This window comes from Garra rufa, chromosome 3, assembly GCF_049309525.1.
Source record: "Garra rufa chromosome 3, GarRuf1.0, whole genome shotgun sequence".
Taxonomy (NCBI): domain Eukaryota; kingdom Metazoa; phylum Chordata; class Actinopteri; order Cypriniformes; family Cyprinidae; genus Garra; species Garra rufa.
In genome coordinates this window covers 3,787,184-3,807,782 of record NC_133363.1, presented here as the reverse complement: position 1 = coordinate 3,807,782, position 20,599 = coordinate 3,787,184, and the positions used below count along the sequence as shown (strand labels likewise).

The following is a 20,599-nucleotide window of genomic DNA, read 5'->3' as shown; positions in this document are numbered from 1 at the left end:
TCAATATTGTAATGCATTACTTTTAAAAGTAACTCCCCAACACTGGATGTAGAAGACATGATCAAAATCATTGGCTCTGATCGCACAACCACACTTGGAGTATCTGAAAGTAAGACAGGTTTTTGTGCTGCCACAATGCAGTAAAATATTAATAACTATTTTGGCAGTGTGTTTTATTCACATAAAACACACATTGTTTAGGTCACCATCTATTGACTTTCATGGCTTTGTAAAAAGCAGATGGATTTCCATGTAAATCTGAGAGACATAGCCTCCTTGACTGCTTTAAACATGGCAGAGTCTATCATTTACAGGTTAACATGATCCTTATAAAAGGATTTAGGACACATATTACATTTATTAATGTGATTTTTTTCTGTATTTAAAATACATTTATGTCAGCACATTTCCACTAAAAATCACTATATTTCTTGCTTAAAATGAACCCAAAATACACTATATTGCCAAAAGTATTGGAACACCTCCTTCTAATGAACAGGTTTAACTACTTTAGTAATTTCCATGAGTCTAAATCCTAATTTTTAAGCATATAATGATATTCTAGGAAATTGTGTGCTTCTAATTTTATTGCAACAGTTTGGACAGGACCCTTTTCTCTTCTACCATGACAATGCCTCCGTGTATAAAGCCTGCATAAATGCATAAAGCCAAGTCCTAATCCCAGCTGAACATCTCTGGAGTGACTTTAAATGCAGACCTTAAGCCAAAAACTCATCACCAAACACCAATGACTTGTAAGGCTACAGTCATTTTAGCCCCTTCCAAAACTGGTGCAACAGAGATGGAAATACAATTTTTAAATGCATGAATTATGCTTCCATCTTGTTGCCACAGTTTTGGAAGTGCCTTTTTCTGTTCTAAAGAAGGGGGTGTCCCAATACTTTTGTCCGTATAGTGTATGCAAGTCATGGACGTTTTTGGCTCAAGGTGGCATTCAAAGTCACTCCAGAGGTGTTCAGCTGGGATTAGGACTTGGTTTACTGCAGACCAGTCAAGTTCTTCCACACTGACTGAATCAATCATTTCTCTATTAACCCTATTGTCTTATACACAAAAGGATTGTCATGTTAGAATAGAAAGGGTCCTGTCCAAACTGTTGCTATAAAATTCGAAGCACACAATCCCCTAGAATATCATTACATGCCTAAACATTAAGATTTGTACTAAAGTAGTCAAACTTTTTCAATAGAAGGCAGTGTCCCAATACTTTTTTGCAATATAGTGTAGATTGAAAATTAACATTTTACATTAGGTTTAAATTGAGTTAAATAAGACTACTTAGAAGCTTGGGTTAAACATTTGACAACAACACAGTCGCTGGGGTTATCCATATTTCAGCCAGCACTGGGTTGTTTTAAACTGAGCATTTTTTAGAGTGTAGATAGGCTACATTTCCAGCAATCATCACTCCAATATTTATCCTTGAATAATCACACAAAATTGCTAATTTAGTGCTAGAAAAGCATGTGCTATTATATCAAACAAAGCTGCAAGCTATTTTGTCTTTGTGTTTTCTTTTTTGAGTTACCACAGTATGCAACAGACTGGCACATCTAAAGGGCCAAGAAGGTCAAGAAGATTCACTTTCAGATCTTGGAACAGTCAAAACAGTCTTGTTATGTGTTGAGGAGACATACAGGGTATAATGGAGATGCGTATGGTTCACCAAAGTCACAGAAAACATTTTGCAACAGGAAAATGGCAACCCTTAAATTGCACTGGTGCCATTGAAGAAAAGCTGTCCATATTTCCATCATAGAACTGGGTTTCTCAAATCTTGCATTGGAGGGCCAATGCCCTGCCGAGTTTAGCTCCAACCCTAATCAAACACACATGAGCGAACGCATCAAGATCTTCAGGACCACTAGAAAATCATAGGAAAGTGAGTTTGAACAGGGTTTGATATAACCTTTCCAGGCCAGAGGGTTCCATCCATAAAATCTGGATGCCTCTTTTTTTAACTGCAAAAGGACTTTTCCATCTTTCTCTTCCTTATAGTTGCACATCACAAATTTACATGCTCAGGGAGGGGATTTTTTGAAAGCAGGGGAAATTCAGCCTTTGGCAAAAAAAATGGAGAACAAAATCCTCTATCATGTGCAGAAACTTGAAGAAACTTGTCAAGGCAACATTCAACTGTATCTCAAGAGACTGCACAATGGTGGAAAACTACAAAATAACATTTATAGCATTTTTTCCACAAAACCCACCTGTCTACAATGAATGTTTGAGTCGGAATGATTGCAATGGAGGTATTACTGATAAATGTTTAAATTTTATCATTAGCCAGTGTCACTAAGACATCAAAAACATATATAATAATAAAAGTAAAAGAAAAGAAAAACTAGATGTAAATATAATATTTTAATGGGAGACACTGCAGACAAAAACATCTTATATGCATCTTATAAAGTTTGAGATTTTGAGCTTTTTGGTTTTTCGTACTGTTTTTTTCAGACTAGTGGAAAGAAAACATCCAAAAAACACTGTTAGATCTATCCTTTATAGCACTTTATCTATTTGTGTCTTTATATTTCAATTACAATGCACATTTTAAAGGCCTTTTTTTTCAAAATTAATTTTTTTCTTCTACAATGGGCCATAAATCTTCACTTCAGTAGCACTTACACATACCAAACTTTACATTTTTATTCCTGTCTAAGGTTTTTACAGATGGATTTGTTCATATCTAATTAGCTTGATTTTATACAACATTTTATTCCCCCCAAATTGGTAAAGATACTAGCGTTTCCTGTTTTTTTTTCTTCTGAATTATGGCGTGACAAAATGAGATACCCAAACTTCCCTCTGTTAAAACATTTGACTCTAATGTCAAAAAATTGAATTATGAAACTGACTTCATCCAGTGTTTAGATTTGTGTACTACAAAATGTATGCAAATTAGCACATATTTCATTGAATAATGCCTTATTTGCATATTTAAACCTAACATTTTAGAAAACTTGCAATACAATTTTTTTTTGCAATTATAAATGTAATCAATCAACTGAGTAAGTAAGGTGATAACTATTAGTTTTTTTTTACCCTATTCACCTGCAGTGTCTCGCCTTAAACATACTGTCTTCCAAGGCTTTTAACCTTCACAATACTCAAAAATTTTGGTCTTAATTTCCCATTCGCCTTATGTTTTGTCATAAATAGTAGACACTCAAATACTATAGATACATATTAGCTGAGCTCCCACACATGTTTAGATAATTATGGGCCATTATTCGAAGCATACACCATAAGATATGTCCACCCTGTCATGGACATGTATATTACTGATAAATACATTTTCAAATATGACAATGAAAAATGAATTGGCTGGTTGGCTGGTCTTAGCTGATTTAAGATGGAAGTAGCTGGTCTCAGGCTGGGAAAGTGGCCAAAACCCCTCTAAAACTCAAAAGTAACAGGAGGAAACCAGTCAAATTTAATCCATTTCTAACACTAGGGGGCGCTACAATTTAAGCAAATCCTAATTGTGCAACTAAATGGCCAAAGAAATCTAGTTATACAGCTTGATTCTGGTTGTAGCCTAACAGAAGTATATCTTTTTATTTTTTTATTCCAAAACAGCAGTCTGGACTTAATTGAATACGAGAGGCTGATGCAATTCAGTCGCTCATGTAGATATTTTGATATCAATATTTATTGTCACTGAAAGATTCCAACAGACCTGCACAATAAAAAAGTTAGTTGCATGAGAAAAATACATTCAATCATCACCAAGAAAAAAAGAAGTCATTCTTTGTATTACATAAACATATTTCAGTGTGCAACACCACAAATTCACTTCAATGTAAAATGCATTCTCACTCTAAACACATATTCCTCTATTTTTTTTTTTTTTTGGTACATATAAAAACAAAACATTCAACAAAACAGCATAGGATATTTGAAAAGAGCATTTCGGTTAATATGCATACAATACATGTGTTACATGCCCAAATAACATAAGAGTCAGATTTCCCAGATTAACATTGACATTTCTCAGGATCATTGGAAGAATTGTGGAAATTACATTTTAACAGCTAATGCTACAACATACAGTACATTAAAAAGAGAAAGAACGGGATATTCTCAGATTGGAAACATGGACTTACTGTTGTGAAACAAATGGTGTTTTTGGCATCGTACAACAGAGCCAGAATTTTTTTTTAAAGGCATGTTTCACATCTTTTGAACACAGAACCACAAGAACTACATATAAGTATTATATTAGATATATTTAATCAGCAAAAGGCCATGGTAATGTAACTTCCTCATGAAGATTTCATTTTCCTATTTCTTTAAAGTGAAATAGCCCAGAACAAAGTGTTGGGGATTATTAAAATCCTCAATGATGAGTGATTGACCCTTTGAATTAATTCAGATTCTTTATCGCGTAGTGTTTAATGCTCAGATATGCTGATGAAAAAGGCTCTGGACATATGACCCAAAGGTGATATCTTATTTGCCATTGTGTTCCTTCACTAAATTAACATACTAGGTGAAGAAAACCAAAACGTTGTTTGGCAAACTTTCAGTCATTATATGAAGAGCTTCACAGGAATTCATTGTTTCGGTTCAAAATCTTGTTCACACATATCATTTGTGGTGTGAAAGGCAGGCCTTTCATACACTGTAAAAACAATGTGTTGAGTCAACTTAAAATAATTTGTTACCTGGCTGCCTTAAAATTTTAAGTTCCTTCAACTTTAAAAAGGTTAAGTCAACTTGAAATGTTAAGTTGCACTAAGTGACAACTTAGATATTTAAGTTGATTCAACTTAACATTTTAAGGCAGCCAGGTAACTTACCCAGCTTTTAAGTTTAACAAACCAAATTTTTTGTTAAGTCAACTCAAATATCTAAGTTGAGACTTAGTACAACTTGAAATTTCAAGTTGAGTTGACTGAACTTAAAATTCAGCAGGGTAACAAATTATTTTAAGTTGACTCAATTTACAGTGTATATATTTATTCTATACATTTGCTTAATATTTTTTTGATTTTTTTTTTTGTTTGTTTTTATAACAACATTCAGTTACAGCTGGAATATCACTCACCACTTATCTCTCAATATATAGATTATTTAAAATGGTTTTGATTCAGTTAATTCAAAGGCTTAAAGAAAATTACAGCTGATTGCATAATATTTCAGATGCAAACACACTGAGTTTACACTGAAATTCAGCCACAATTGCTTTGGTGACATTAAGCTCCAATAGTTGCATTCACAAAAAAGATCTTATTACTACAGTTTAAAAAAAAAAAAAACATTCCTGTACCTCAGAACATAGTCACCTGAAATTCCTCCTTTTCTTTTTTTATTTACAAAAGTTAAATTACACTGCATTCCAAGCAGCCTGGGAAGAATATACACCATAATGATAAATCCTACACATATGCTTGAGATTTTGAGATACATGTGCGATTACATTCAGGCTTCTGCAGGAAGAGGTGGATGGTCTGGTCAGCAGTTGCAGCTTCAGTCCAGCAGATAGCAGCATGTCCGTGTCTCACCATTTGTGGCTTCAATAGCGAGTGAACACAGTCGATCCCACAGTTCAATCCTAACTCTAGATCTTGTTTTCCTTCAACATTTTTGCAGTGGGTGTGATTGGAAGAATTTGGCCCCACACAAGACTCCTTGTTGACATGCTGTCCATTTGTGAAGTCAGACAAAAACCTGTACAGTTAACAATATTGAGTTACAATATTGATGACAGTACAATATGTTTAATGATATAATTATAATTATCATTAAAGGGGTCATCGGATGTAAAACTAAATTTTACATGTTGTTTGAACATTAATGTGTGTCGGCAGTTTGTGTACACAACCATCCTACAATGATAAAAATCCACCAAGTGGTATTTTTTAATCTTTAAAAGTAATATCCATTCTCAGCTTCTTGTCATTGTGATGAAACACAGCTGATTGACATGAGCCTCTTAACTTAGACCCGCACTCACTGAACTGAAAGAAGCCCGACTCAGATCACCATTGTGTGACTCAGGTGCAGAGGAAGACTTGAGCGAATGAGGTGTTCTGTTGTTTGATGTAATAATGAACATAGCAGTAGTCATTTACTAACGACATCTGAGCCGCTTAAAGGATAGCTATTGCCAAAATGCAACCTGGGCTGTTTTTTTTTTTTTTTACTGTAAACGAGACAAACTTATATCTAAAAGCATAATTACGACAAACAAGCCGTTTTTGAGATTGACCGTGATTTAGTTTTGTGGTCAATGGCCGGTGAATGGGAGTACTAGGGGCATAACTTTGAGCGCATCAAAATCGATATTTTTTACAACACTAAGAAGGCTCGACACACCATGAAACTTTGCTCGAAGTATTGCCTGGGTCTCTACACATGAACTCCAGCATTGAGAACATTGTTTGTGTCCAGAGAGTTTACTAAAAAGAAAGGTTTTTAACAACTCACTTACACTATTTGGGTTTCCGCTCGCAGCCGTCTGGCCAGTCAATGAATGGACTCCATAGGGCGAAATATTAGGCTTATATGAGGCTCTTTTTACAACTAGAAGGTTAATATTGTTTTTCACTTGCGACAAAACAACGAATTAGCCATGCATTTATATGGAAATATGCTTTAGGAGCTATCTATCTTTACTCTCCTCGCATTAGGAGATCGACACTTCTTGACTGGCAAGACGGCTAAACTGGCTAAACTCTGTGTACACAAACAATGTTCTCAATGCTGGAGTTCATGTGTAGAGACCCAGGCAATACTTTCATGGTGTGTCAAGCCTTCTTAGTGTTGCAAAAATATTGATTTTGATGCGCTCAAAGTTATGCCCCTAGTACTCCCAGGCACCGGCGAATTGACCGCAAAACGAAATCACAATCTCAAAAACAGCTAGTTTGTCGTAATTATGTTTTTAGATATAGTCTCGTGTACAGTAAAAAAAAAAAAAAAAAAAACAGCCCAGGTTGCATTTTGGCAATAGTTATCCTTTAAGAGACAGAGGACAATGTTACTTTCATTTTTAAAAGGAAAACACTGATCCCGATCTTCATATGGATCTATGTTTGTGTGAATCATTCGTGATGCAGCTTCACCCACAGCAGAAGTAAGTAAAAGGGTTTTTTATGCGTCTTTGCAAACGGCCTTTTTTAATGTGTTTAAATGTGTTTGTGGGCAAGTTTCGCCGATAAACATGGCTAAATGCAGCTAAAAGCTGCTAAAGTAAACATTACAGCTCATAATCCCTCAGCAGAGAGGGGCGGAGCGAGCAGATCATTTTCATTTAAAGGGCCCATGCGATAAAATGAGCTGCTATTTTGCAGAGCTGATTTTGACAAGGTAAAAGGGTGTTTATTTACACTACTCTTTTGAATTTTTTAACCAAAGTATATTAGAGACTTTTTATTAAGACCCTAAAGAATCATATGAACTTGTGTAAAACGGGCATCCCGATGACCCCAGTTTTTTTTTTTTTTCTGAGAAATGTATTTATGTAGTGATGCAGAATGTTGGTTTACCAGTTTAGAGGTGACAGTCAAATACACCCTGTTCAGCTGCCTCAACATCCTCTTCTGTGATGACTGAAAACCAAAGAACGATCAGAAATAGGCATTGAGAGTCTGGTTCACAGCTAATCTGAGTTTTGCAGTAATGTGTGTGAGAATGTACCCGTGTTTTGCAGGTTTGATGGGGCATTGCTGGGCAAAGGAAAGCTGAATGATCTGGACTGTAATGACGGTGGCGTCTCATGACTGATGCTCTTTGTTCTTTTGCGGCATTCGATCGTCAGGCGTCCGTGGCATGCTTTATGACAGTTCACACCACAAACTGAGAGAGAGAGAGAGAGAGAGGCAGCGTTAGTATTTAGGGTGTGGGACAAAAGTGAAAACTGTTAGCAAGCCCTTGTGAAAATTAAGTGCTGAATATGCACTTGTAGAGTACTTTAAATTGTTAAACTGTACTTGCAGATAATATGATAAGAACAAAATAGATTAAAAAAAGTTTAGGTTGGCTTGAGAAAGCCTAGCTTGAAAGTTTAAAGCAGCAGTTTTTAATGTTACATAGCTAGATTAGATGTTTAACATGTTGCTAGCATGATTAGAATGTAGTTAGCATGATTCTAACATTTTTTCTAGTATGTTTAGTGTGTTTCTAGCATGAATAACCTGCTGAAAAAAACAGCATGCTGGTTAGGTATGTTTTGGTGCTGGGATACTGGTTTTAGCTGGTTTATGCTGGTCATGTTGCTGGTTAATGCTGGTCCTTTGCTGGTTTATGCTGGTCATGTTGCTGGTCAAGGACCAGCATAAACCAGCAAAGGACCAGCATAAACCAGCAAAAACCAGCAAAGGACCAGCATAAACCAGCAAAAACCAGCAAGGGACCAGCATAAACCAGCTAAAACCAGCATCCCAGCACCAAAACATACCTAACCAGCATATGCTGTTTTTTCAGCAGGGTAGCAAGTTGCTGGCATGTTTCTAGCATAATTAACATGTTCCTTGCATTCTTAGGATGTTATTGGCACGTTTCTAACATGTTTGTATCATGATTAGTAAGTTGATAGCATGTTTCCAACATGATTAACACATTGTTAGCATGTTTCTAGGCTGACTAGCAAGTTGCTAGCATGCCATTAGCACGTTTCTAGCATGATAAGCAGGTTGCTAACACGTTTTTTGCATGATTAGCAAGTTATTAGCATGTTTCTAGCATGATTAGCAAAATACCAGCATGTCATCAGCATGTTTCTAATGATTAGCAAATTGCTAGCTTGTTTCTAGCATTATTAGCAAGTTGCTAGCACGTTTCTAACATGTTTGTATCAAGATTAGTACGTTTGCCAACATGTTTCCAACATGATTAGCAAGTTGATAGCATGTTTGCAGCATATTTCTAGCATGATTACCAACTTTCTAACATGCTTTTAGGCTGACAAGTTGCTAACATGTTTCTAACATGTTTCTAGCATGATTAGCAAGTTGCTAACATGTTTCTAGCATGATTAGCACATTATTTACATGTCATTAGAATTTCCAGATAGCATGGTGACACTGATACAATGTTGAGTTTTGGTTGAGAATGACATCTCCGTGTTTAAAGTATGTTTGATCAGCATTGAAATTTTGATGACAGACAGCACACATGGGTTACATTGAACTAACAGTGATTTGTATTTAATTTACAATGGCTTTAGCCGATTTGCTCTAATCCACTGGGGCTTGGTTTCAGAGCCTTCACGATTTTAGTAACTCTATTTAAAAACGGTTGAAAAACAACAATTGTAGTTTGAAAATGCATACTAATTGACCATATGCATGGATTACTTCCTTGTTTTAGACAAGCCAGCTCAGTCATTTCCGGTCAACTGTACTGTGCCGTAATAGGAGTGTACTTTGCTCTTTTTCTCTACATAATCCATTCACAATCGAACAAAAGTTTAATTTGTTTAAGAGGACCCAACATCCATGTATATGCCAGTAAATCGTTAAATATGGCGAGTCAATGCTATGATTGACATTAATAACTGGACGAAACTGACAAGCTGATGTAAAAAAAGCTTAAATGATTCAGACTAAATTCAGAGTGACGAAACTACAGCAGTAACAAGTTTGTGTTGGTTAAATATGGGCTATAATAGCTTTTACAGTTTAAGATAAAGCTTTAAAGATGTAGTTATTAAATTATATAAAATATTTTACTTGTTTAATTTAAATGAACTACATATAAGTATTTAAATAATATACCCTTACAGGCTGTTTGTGTCTGAGCTTAATGACTTTCTGCACTTGCTTAAGTATATACTTCAGTGCCTTTAAAGTACTACAATTTAATATACTAATAATTTTAGAATAAATCGAAAGGCAAGACGCCTTAAAGAATCTAGGGAGTTGAAATGATTGATCCTCTGCTGCCATCTTCTGGTTATATGGGTCATTTCATCTCATTTTTATCTTGAAAAAAGATGTTTTCCTGGAAAAGCCATTTTTCCCCATTTTCATCATGTTATGATAGTGGTTAGCTGTCAGCATTTAAATGTACAACTATGCAGGTACTCTCCTGGGATTACCAGCCTCCGCATTTCAACGATTAGTTGTTAAATAATATGAAACTTAATGTTCATGCCGCTATCATTATTTACAATTTTGCAATTATTATTTTTTCTCAGTTTTAGATAAGAACAAGGCAGTAGAGGAGTCTCAAGAGCACATATAAAATGAGCTTCAGCAGAAGTTTATGAGCTGCTTATTATTATGCATAAGTTATAAAGAACGCTCAGTGCATATGTTCAATTAGGTAAACGCCCATTTTGGACCTGCATGAGCACTTCTCTGTAGTATAATGTATGCTTCCTTATTAAGAAATCACAGGTGCATCCTATACAGAAGTCTAGTTTGTTGATCCACCTGACATGCATGACTTCTCTGGGTGCATCAGTGTTGCATCTATCTTATTTCTCCATTTCTTTGTTTTGCATGCTTGCTGTTTGCATTTGATTTTTTTGTTACTGCATCTAATAAGAAACCCATGCTGAAAAAACAGCTAAAACCAGCATAAGCTGGAGGGGTTTTGGCCACTTTCCCAGACTGGCCAGGCTGGGAGACCAGCTAAAACCAGCTACTTCCATCTTAAACCAGCTTTTAGCTGTTCTTTCAGCAGGGACATTAATTGAAAGATATTAAAGTTTTTCAATAAACCATTTTTTTTTTCTTAAAAAGAGCTATCCTGTGTCTTGTGCCCTGCTCCCTGATGACTGCTTCAGGTAATCGTTCATATTCCTGAATCTGGATTAAATGTGAAGAACGTAACTGATCTTCTTTCAGTTTAGCCTGTTCCCACTGAAACACAATCACAAAAAACTACACTGTCCCCCGGTTTCACAGACAAGACTTAAGCTTAGTCCCAGACTAAAATGTCTAAAAGTCTGAGCTTTTTCAACTGAAAGTAACTTGCACTGATTGATCTTAAAACATACCAGAGCCTTTGTTTTGTCTCAAGAGGAACAACAGTAATGTTTTTTTTCTAAGGCACATTTACAAAAATTACTTTAATGTCCTAATTGATCTATGGCCTAATCCTGGCTTAGTCTAAGCCCTGTCTATGAAACCAGGCCCTTGTGTTTATGAGAAAGTAACAGACATAGCTAATTTGTGATTGTAATAAGGTGAAATAGCAGCTTTAAAGAAACGGTTATTGAAAAAAAAACTTAAGCCCTTGATTCTACAAGTGAAACCTACTTTTATGTGATGTAGTTTCACAGAAAACAGGATTCATGTAATGGCCTTCGCTCTGAGGTGTTTATTGATCTTATTAATCTTATTAATGATCTTGATTATCGGATTCAGGTGTGTTCAATTATAGGGTAGGTGTTAAACATGGGTGGAACGAGTGAACACCTTGCCATAGTGCTTCTATTTGATATCGAAGCATTAGTAGATTTTAAATAAATACATGAAATACACATAATTCAACAGTATTATAAATTTAGTTAGATTATTTTGTATTGAGCAATTTATATAATCATATTCCCCCGGTTTCACAGACAGGGCTTAAGCCTAGTCCTAGACTAAAATGTAAGTCTGAGCTGTTTCAACTGAAATAAACTTGCACTGATTGATCTTAAAATATATCAGTGCGTTTGTTTTGTCCCAAGATGCACAGCAGTAATGTTTTCTTCTAAGCATGTTTATAAAAAATAACTTAAATGTCCTAACTGAACTATGGCCTAATCCTGGTTTAGTTTAAGCCCTGCCTGTGAAACCGGGCCATTGTGTTTAGCATATTAACTTTCCTGAATGTGACTTAAAAATAAAGGTGCTTTAAAAGGTTTTTCACAGTGATTCCATAGAAGAACCATTTTTGGTTCCACAAAGAACCATTCAGTCAAAGGTTCTTTAAAGAACCGTCTCTTTGTTACATTTTTATAATCTGAAGAACCTTCTTTTGCCATTAAGAACCTTTTGTGAAACAGAAAGTTTCTTCAGATGTTAAAGGTTCTTTATGGAACCATTTGAACAAAAAAAGGTTCTTCTATGGCATTGTTAAGCACCTTTATTTTTAAGAGCACCATGCTTTCTTTTTCAGATTTCAGAGAACCCAAAGAAAAAAAGGCAGCAGACTGATGCAAGCCAGATTTTGAATACTTGCTGGATTACTTGTTATAATGACATCAGACTTCTGAAAGTGTTATTTTATGTCTTTTTGCCATTGATCGTGTTAAACTGTGGACTAAAGTAAACTTACTCAGTTGCTGGAAAGGTATCATTGATGTTTGAAAATGTTTTCCCTAGACTTTGAAATGGTCAGAAATATTAATGTTGTTTTAACATTACCTTGGAACATCAGATAGCAACATTGTTTTGACATTGTTGACTTTTCAGTTGTATTTTCAATGTTTCAAGAAAAGTGGTTTAGAACCAATCAAATTAACAAAATGATATTACCAATTATAGCCTTTTAGTATATTTTAATATCAATTCAACAGCAGTGATGTGGAATTAACATCACTGTGTAACACTGATTCGCTGATATTATACCATTGATTATTTATATTAATTTCAATAGTGCTGTAACATCAGTGACACGGAATAAATCATAGCGTAACATTGATTAAACAATTTTACTATTGATTTTTTTTTGTTAATTTCAATGGTGATGTCAACACCAGTGATGTAAGAATTAATTATAGTGTAATATTAATTCAATGGATTTTTTTTGTTGAAATCTCAATCTTGTTTCAACATTAATTGTGGGTGCAAAAATTATGTTGCAGCAACATCACTTCATGACATTGATTCAATGACATAATCATTGATTTTCTGCTTAAATCTCACCTTTGTTTCAATATTGTGGGTGCAAAAGTGATACTGAACCAACATCACTTCATAACATTGATTTTCTGTTGAAAGCTCAACTTTGTTTCAACATTAATTGTGGATGCAAAAGTGATGTTGAACCAACATCACTTCATAATATTGATTCAATGACATAATCATTGATTTTAAGTTTAAATCTCACCTTTGTTTCAATATTGTGCACAACATTGACTTAACATTGTTTCAATGGTAGCTTGCTATCTGGGTTACTTTGTCACCCCTTCAAGATCCATTAATTTGCCCACTTTGCTCATTTCTCTCTCGCTTAAATGTTAACACCAGCTATTTTGGCCATGTTCCATGTTTGTCTTTTTACAAACATGGAACTGCTGAAGCAACTGCTATTCGAGCCTAAGATACAGATGTTTCCTCTCCTTACTGGAAACGTTTGTAAACTAAAAAGGGTAGTAAAAACTGTGGTAGCCAAAATGTTACATTACAGTATTTTAGAGATAAATTATACTCCACAATCTTTATAATTATGATCTATTCATTATAAAAGTCATAAAAGTCAGAACCATCCTGGCATAGTACAGTGAATACACTCTTAAAAATAAAGGAGATTTAAAATGCCATAAAAGAACCATTTTTGGTTCCACAAAGAACCATCTCTTTCTTAACTCTTATAATCTGAAGAACGCTTTTTCGCCACAAAGAACCTTTTGTAAAACAGGAAGGTTCTTCAATTGTTAAAGGTTCTTTAAGGAACCATTTAGACAACAAAAGGTTCTTCTATAGCATTGTTAAGCACCTTTATTTTTAAGTGTGTAGGTCCTCACACACAACACTATCACAGGATTATGCCCTCTCTCTCTCTATGTCCTGATCAGCCTTTCTTTTTATAAAAAATGATCTTATTGAGCATATTTTGCTTCCTGTATTCACTTCCTTGTATTCAGCTTCTTTTAGTCACCACTTGACAAAAATAATACCGCTCAACCACTGAGTCTTATGTTGTAACTTATAATACTTCAGATACGGTTTAACCTTTAATAGCATTGCTTCAATGTTTTTTTTAAGCTTAAAGCAAAAGCAACATATCATAAAAGCAGTTCATATTACTTTGTGCTATAACTCAAGTCTTTTGAAACCATGTAATAGCTTTGTGTGAGCAACTGATCTGAAGTAGCAATGTCCGTTTAGAGAACAAATACTTATTTTGAGTTGGATATTTTCAATTAATCATCGGATACACTGAATGATTCATTCACTATTCAGAATGATTTGATTCTTGAGTTAAGCTCACTGACTCATTGATCTGATTGCAGTGATTTTTTAGTTAACCCTTTCAGCTCTGCTGCATTATTGGGATTTTTTTTACTGATTTTGGCATACCTACTCACCCTACTCACATACACTGAAGTAAATTGATAACAAATGGTCTCTTTTTACAGAAAAAAGTCCAAATATTGGGTGGAATAATTAATATTTTTTTCCCATAATTATATGATGAACACAAATACAAAAATCTAAGTTTTTATTTGAACGCCTGTTATTTAAGATCTGTTTGGTCTATGATGCTGCAGAAAGTTTCTTTTGATTCCACTATGTGCCAGTAAATTGAAAAATTGCTTTTTTTTTTAACAGCTTAAATTTCCCACCCAAAACTATCATATGGCTTCGGAAGTAATATGGGATGCTTTTATGATAATTCTACGGTCCTTCTGAATCCTTTATGAAGCTCAAAAGCTCCAGTGCTCATGTACTGTAATGAACTCAATGCACAATCATTTCCGCATTTAACCTCAAAGGCCACCATGACTTCTGGTGCACAAAATTAACTCTTGAGGAAGTGTTACACAATAGGACAAAGTAATCTTGATAGGGTCTACTTTCACACTAAAGGTATTTTAAGCTTCTGGAACTCATAATATAATATGTGACCATGGACCACATGAGTATATTTGTAGCAACAGCTAAAAATATATTGCATTGGTCAAAAATGATAGATTTTTCTTTTGTGCCCAAAAAATATTTTAAGATATTAAGTAAAGATGTTCTATTAAGCTATTTTGTAAATTTCCTAACGTATAAGTATTAAAACTTAATTTTTTGATTATGCATTGCTAAGAACTTAATTTGGACAATTTTAAAGAAAATTTTCTCAGTATTTAGATTTTTTTGCATGCTTCAAATAGTTGTATCCCGGCCAAATACTGTCCTATCCTAACAAACCGTACATCAATGGAAAGCTTAATGTTATTTATTTAGCTTTCAGATGATGTATAAATTTCAGTTTCCAAAAACTGACCCTTATGACTGGTTTTGTGGTTCAGGGTCACATACAAAAATTCTATGTTATGCTATAGTTAATATATTATTATAGTTAATATATACCACAAACATGCCAAACAAGCACATGCAGCTCTCTCTTACCTTTGCATTTGTATCCTTGTTTATAAAAGCCCCATATCTTAAAAAAAAAAAGAGAATAGAAGTTATTTTTGAGAAAAAAAAGACAGATGCAGAAAGGATGCAGGAAATAATACGTAGAAGAGAAGAGGGAGGGACTAAGATCAAGAGAGAAAGAGAATCACAGCAGGTAAACAATAGATGAAAGGGAGAGCACAAACATCACAAACACACAACATCAGAGGCCACACACACACACACACACACACACACACACACACACACACACACACACACACACACACACACACACACACACACACACACACACACACACACACACACAGAGGTAGATCTGAAAGCACCACACACACTCAATGCAAGGGACTGGGGTACAACAATAAACAGCTACACACCACACCATGCTATAAATAAACCAACAGATCAAAGCAAATGTAAACAGGCTAATGTTCATCTGTTCATTTTAGAAAAGACAAGACGCAATAATTAAAAAAAAATAAAGTAATGAGTCTATTTCTATATGATTGCATGATACTTACAAAGCCAGCGCAGTGTTCGCAGAAGGTTGGTTTCACGTATGTGGTCTCAATAAAGGTGTGTATGAAGCCCATCTTACAGTTGAGCAAAGAACTGGCCTTCATGAAGTAATCTATCATCTCATCTCTGCTGATCTTTCCATCCCTGAGAGATGGAGAACGAAAGAACATGAAATAAGAGAGAGAAAAACAGACACTCATAAACAGCCAAACACTGCAAACAAAGGCTTAACATCCCTTATGAAAAATAAGTTAATTCAATACTAGGGGTGTTACGAGACACTTATCTCACGAGACGAGATTTTTTTACTTTTTAAAATAAATCCTCAATGATGAAATATATAGGGGAAAATAGTATTTTATTCAACGTAAAAATGTAGGTGCATTTTGATATGAACTTGTACTTTATGAAATTAAACTTATATTTTAATGAATTATATGCAGGATTAAATATGTAAACTAATGCTGCATGATTCTGGGTAAGCTGAAAAACTATTTTCGTTTATAACAGGAGATCACAATACTGAAGAAAAAAAGGATTAGAAATCTAAACAAAATTACGTAATTTACTAGTGGTTCTGACAGAATGTTCATTGCTTAAGTCTGAATTTAAAAAAAAAATGAAGGAGCAAGTGTCTCAATTACAGTTGTTTTACAGACGCTAGGACACATTTCTCAATACTTAGGTCACTTTTGCAAAACTCTTCACACAGTGAGCACAACAGAAGTCTATGTAGGCTAAACTGAGGATCAATTAGCATTGTTTAGGCACAAAATGCATTCAATGACTACATCTCTCAAATATCATGAATTGTTTTCTCACTCAGACACAACAACCGCCAAAAATCTTTGTACGTACAGCACATTTTGCACGTGCTTACATACTGTTTTCAAAACTGTTAAACTTATGTTCAAAACAATATCATAATGCAAAACTGAATAAGACAGCAAAATTCAACAGCAATATTTTATTGAAACATATTTCAAATCTAAAAATGCAGTAGATTAGCATTACTATTGTATCTGTATCAGTGGATGGTGTGAATACAAATTTTTGTATTTTGGAATTACTTAGTGCAAAAATAAATAAAAATAAATAAACAACATAAAATATAGACGAATTCTGCATCATGTCTGATTCATTCCAGTAACACATATTGCAGTTATAAACAATATATATTGCAATTATAAACAGAGATGTGTCCTTTTTTTACACAAGAAAACACTGTGTAATGCTACATGTTGTTAGTGTTTTTTAGCTCATTGTTTTGTGGGTGACAAAGTGTGTTTGTCGGCTGTCAACCTTTGCTATTTTTCTGGAAGAATGAGTTTATTTGAGACCTGAATAAAGTGTTTTGGTAGTTGTAGTGCATTTTGAATGTGAAATGAACTGCTTTGCCAAGCTGAAAGTCGGTTAGGAGAATTGTGTGAAGAGTTTTGCAAAAGTGACCTATCCTAGCCTCTGAAAAAAACTGTAATAAAGACTTGTTTCACTATTGGAATCTCTTGAATGTATAATTCAATGACAATTTTTTTTTTTAAACGTAGTTGTTGCCATCTCCTGGCGAAGAGAATAAACGTTGCTCTACAGACCTGTCAGAAGATATTTTCGTTTTGATCGCTACTGTAGACAATAAGGCCCGGTTTCACAGACAGGGTTTAGACTAAGCCAAGATTAGGCCAAAGTTCAGTTAGGACTAAATGTGATTAGAATAAAAACATTACTGGTGTGCATCTTGAGACAAAACAAAGGCACTAATATGCAATTTTATTTATTTTTCAATACACTTACTGATTTTTATCAAGTTCTCCAAACTTGCTGAGATAAGGGAAGTTATTCCTGATGCACTCGAACTCTTCACGTGAGATGAACCCGTCGCCGTTTGTGTCAAAATTCTTGAACACAGACTGTGTAAAGAAAATAGAAACAGTTTCATGAACATGTATCTCCAACAATACATTCATGTTGGGAGGAGTTGTAAATGAACATATTGAGCCTGTTAAATTTGATAATAAACAGTTACTGTCAAACAAATACACATATTTCATTCAGTACCAAGCCCCATTACTGACAAATCCCACATTGGCAACTAAAAACTAGACTGGTTCAAAAACAGAACACTGGAGCCTCAGGATGTGTTTTTTAAAGATGAGCTACTCAACAAAGCATCTAAAAAAAGCAGTGCTCAGGTCGCGAGATGCTAAAAAAACTGCTAGAGACACCACAATGGACAAACTATCATAGACAGAATACAAAAATAAATAAATATTAGCTTTATTTCTACATTATCCATCAAATTCAGTAACTCAAAGTTAGATTGCACTACAAAAAATGCTTTTCTAGCTTAGATTTTTTGTCTTGTTTCCAGCCAAAATATCTAAAAATTCTTAAATCAAGAAGGATTTTCTAGATGAGTAAAAATTGTCTTGTTTTCAGAAAAAAAAAGTCAAAATTAAGGTCTTGTTTTCAGAAAAAAAAAGTCAAAATTAAGTGCATTTTTGCTTGAAACAAGCAAAATAATCTGCCAATGGGGTAAGAAAAATAATCTTGTTTTCTGTTTGAAATAAGATTTTTTTTCTTACCCCAATGGCAGATTATTGTGCTTGTTCTAAGCAAAAACTCACTAAATTTTGACTTTTTTCTGAAAACAAGAATTTTTTTTTTTTTACTTGTCTAAAAATCCTTCTTGATTTAAGAATTTTTAGATATTTTTAATGGAAACAAGACAAAACATCTAAGTAAGAAAAGCATTTTTTGCAGTGTGTACTCAGTGGACATTTGCACACACTGCAAAAACACACTTTTCTTACATACACAGCAAAAAATGCTTCTCTAGCTTAGATTTTTTGTCTTGTTTCCAGCCAAAATATCTAAAAATTCTTAAATCAAGAAGGATTTTCTAGACAAGTAAAAATTATTTTCTTGTTTTGTTTTCAGAAAAAACAAGTCAAAATCTTTTTTTTTTTTTTTTTTTTGCTTCTTGAGTTTTTGCTTAGAACAAGCCAAATTATCTGCCAATGGGGTAAGCAAAAAAAATCTTATTTCAAACAGAAAACGAGATTATTTTGCTTACCCCATTGGGAGATTATTGAGCTTGTTTCAAGCAAAAACACACTCAATTTTGACTTGGTTTTTTTTTCTGAAAACAAGACAATTTTTACTCATCTAGAAAATCCTAATTGTGTGCAAATGTCCACTGAACTTGAACTTTGAGACACTGAATTCGATGGATAATATAGAAATAAAGCTAATATTTATTTAAGGCACTTTTTGTAATATCTGACCCAAGGAGATCTATTCAATGATTTATTCTGCCTAATATGTCTTTTCTAAGCAAATACTAATCAGGAGTTCACTAACCTAAACATTTAATAAAGACCTTCATTTAGCTGGCTGATCTTAGTTGTAATTACTATTAAATAAAGCCCGATTATCTTTAGTTGGCTCTCAAAAGTATTTGTCTAGTTTCTGAACCTTTCCATTGCACATTTCTTTTTCCAAATTGGACAATTACCAGTGAATAAAGAGGGACAGGGCTTACACTGCAAAAAAGACTTTTCTAACTAAGATGATTTGTCTTGTTTCTAGCCAAAATATCTAAAAATTCTTAAATCAAGAAGGATTTTCTAGACAGATAAAAATTATTGTCTTGTTTTCAAACAGAAAACAAGATTATTTTTCTTACCCCATTGGCAGATTATTTTGCTTGTTTCAAGCAAAAATGCACTTAATTTTGACTTTTTTTTTCTGAAAACAAGACAATAATTTTTACTCATCTAGAAAATCCTTCTTGATTTAAGAATTTTTAGATATTTCGGCTGGAAACAAGACAAGAAATCTTAGCTGGAAAAGCATTTTTTTGCAGTGAACTGAAGTAATGAGACACAAAAGTGTCAACAAAAAGACAAAACAAATTAGAATAAGAATGTTAGTTTTTCTCTTACTTCCACCATCTTCTCGATATGTTTGCTGATAATAGCGGGATTAGCTTTAGGCTTGACTGACGCTGCCCACTCATCAATCATTGAGAGCTGTTTAGGAGCTGGACTGGAAGAGGAGGTTGAGTTCTGATCCACCAATCAAAAAACATGGGAGAAAAAGAAGTCGAATGTGAATGCACTGTACTGTTTCACTGCCAGTGGGAATGAACTGAGTAGAAAACTGACCGCTGGTTTTGCAGCTCTGGGTTCCCTCTGTAATGAGAGCTGATAAATCTCCTCTTCTGTGTGGTACTGATCCAGTGACACCTATGCATAAGGATTCATTGAGTTGCAAATGATCGTTATAATGTTTTAGGAGGAGTACATGGATGATTTCTTATGTTCTTTTATTTTTAATAGACATTAAACATCTGATTTATTTCTTTTATCAAAGCTGAATTTTTCAGCATCGTTGCAGTATTCAGCGTCACATAATCAAAAATCATTCACTGCAAACAATGCTTTTCTTACTTCGAATTTTTGTCTTGTTTCCAGCCAAAATATCTAAAAATTCTTGAATCAGGAAGGATTTTCTAGACAAGTAAAAATTATTGTCTTGTTTTTAGTAAAAACAAGTCAAAATTAAGTGAGTTTTTGCTTAAAACAAGCAAAATAATCTGCCAATGGGGTAAGAAAAAAAATCTTATTTCAAGCAGACAACTAGATTATTTTTCTTACCCCATTGGCAGATTATTTTGCTTGTTTTAAGCAAAAACTCACTTAATTTTGACTTGTTTTTACTAAAAACAAGACAATAACTTTTTCTTGTCTAGAAAATCCTTCCTGATTTAAGATAAAGATATTCTGGCTGGAAACAAGACAAAAATTCTAAGT

The 20,599-nt window shown here is 34.1% G+C and overlaps 1 protein-coding gene across 2 annotated transcripts in view; it reads right to left on the bottom strand.

The window, feature by feature from the left end:
• Nucleotides 1-3,658: 3,658 nt before the first annotated feature.
• LOC141331783 (RAS guanyl-releasing protein 2) overlaps nucleotides 3,659-20,599 on the bottom strand; it is a 59,410-nt gene continuing 42,469 nt past the window's right edge. For both annotated transcript variants that reach the window (XM_073836811.1, XM_073836810.1), the window contains exons 11-18: nucleotides 19,952-20,032; nucleotides 19,730-19,852; nucleotides 17,577-17,692; nucleotides 15,788-15,929; nucleotides 15,252-15,288; nucleotides 7,669-7,827; nucleotides 7,518-7,580; nucleotides 3,659-5,697 (exon numbers count right to left, since the gene is read on the bottom strand). In XM_073836811.1, the coding sequence (XP_073692912.1) occupies nucleotides 7,522-7,580; nucleotides 7,669-7,827; nucleotides 15,252-15,288; nucleotides 15,788-15,929; nucleotides 17,577-17,692; nucleotides 19,730-19,852; nucleotides 19,952-20,032 (717 nt within the window). In that variant the 3' untranslated portion in view covers nucleotides 3,659-5,697; nucleotides 7,518-7,521. The remainder of the gene's footprint in view (nucleotides 5,698-7,517; nucleotides 7,581-7,668; nucleotides 7,828-15,251; nucleotides 15,289-15,787; nucleotides 15,930-17,576; nucleotides 17,693-19,729; nucleotides 19,853-19,951; nucleotides 20,033-20,599) is intronic.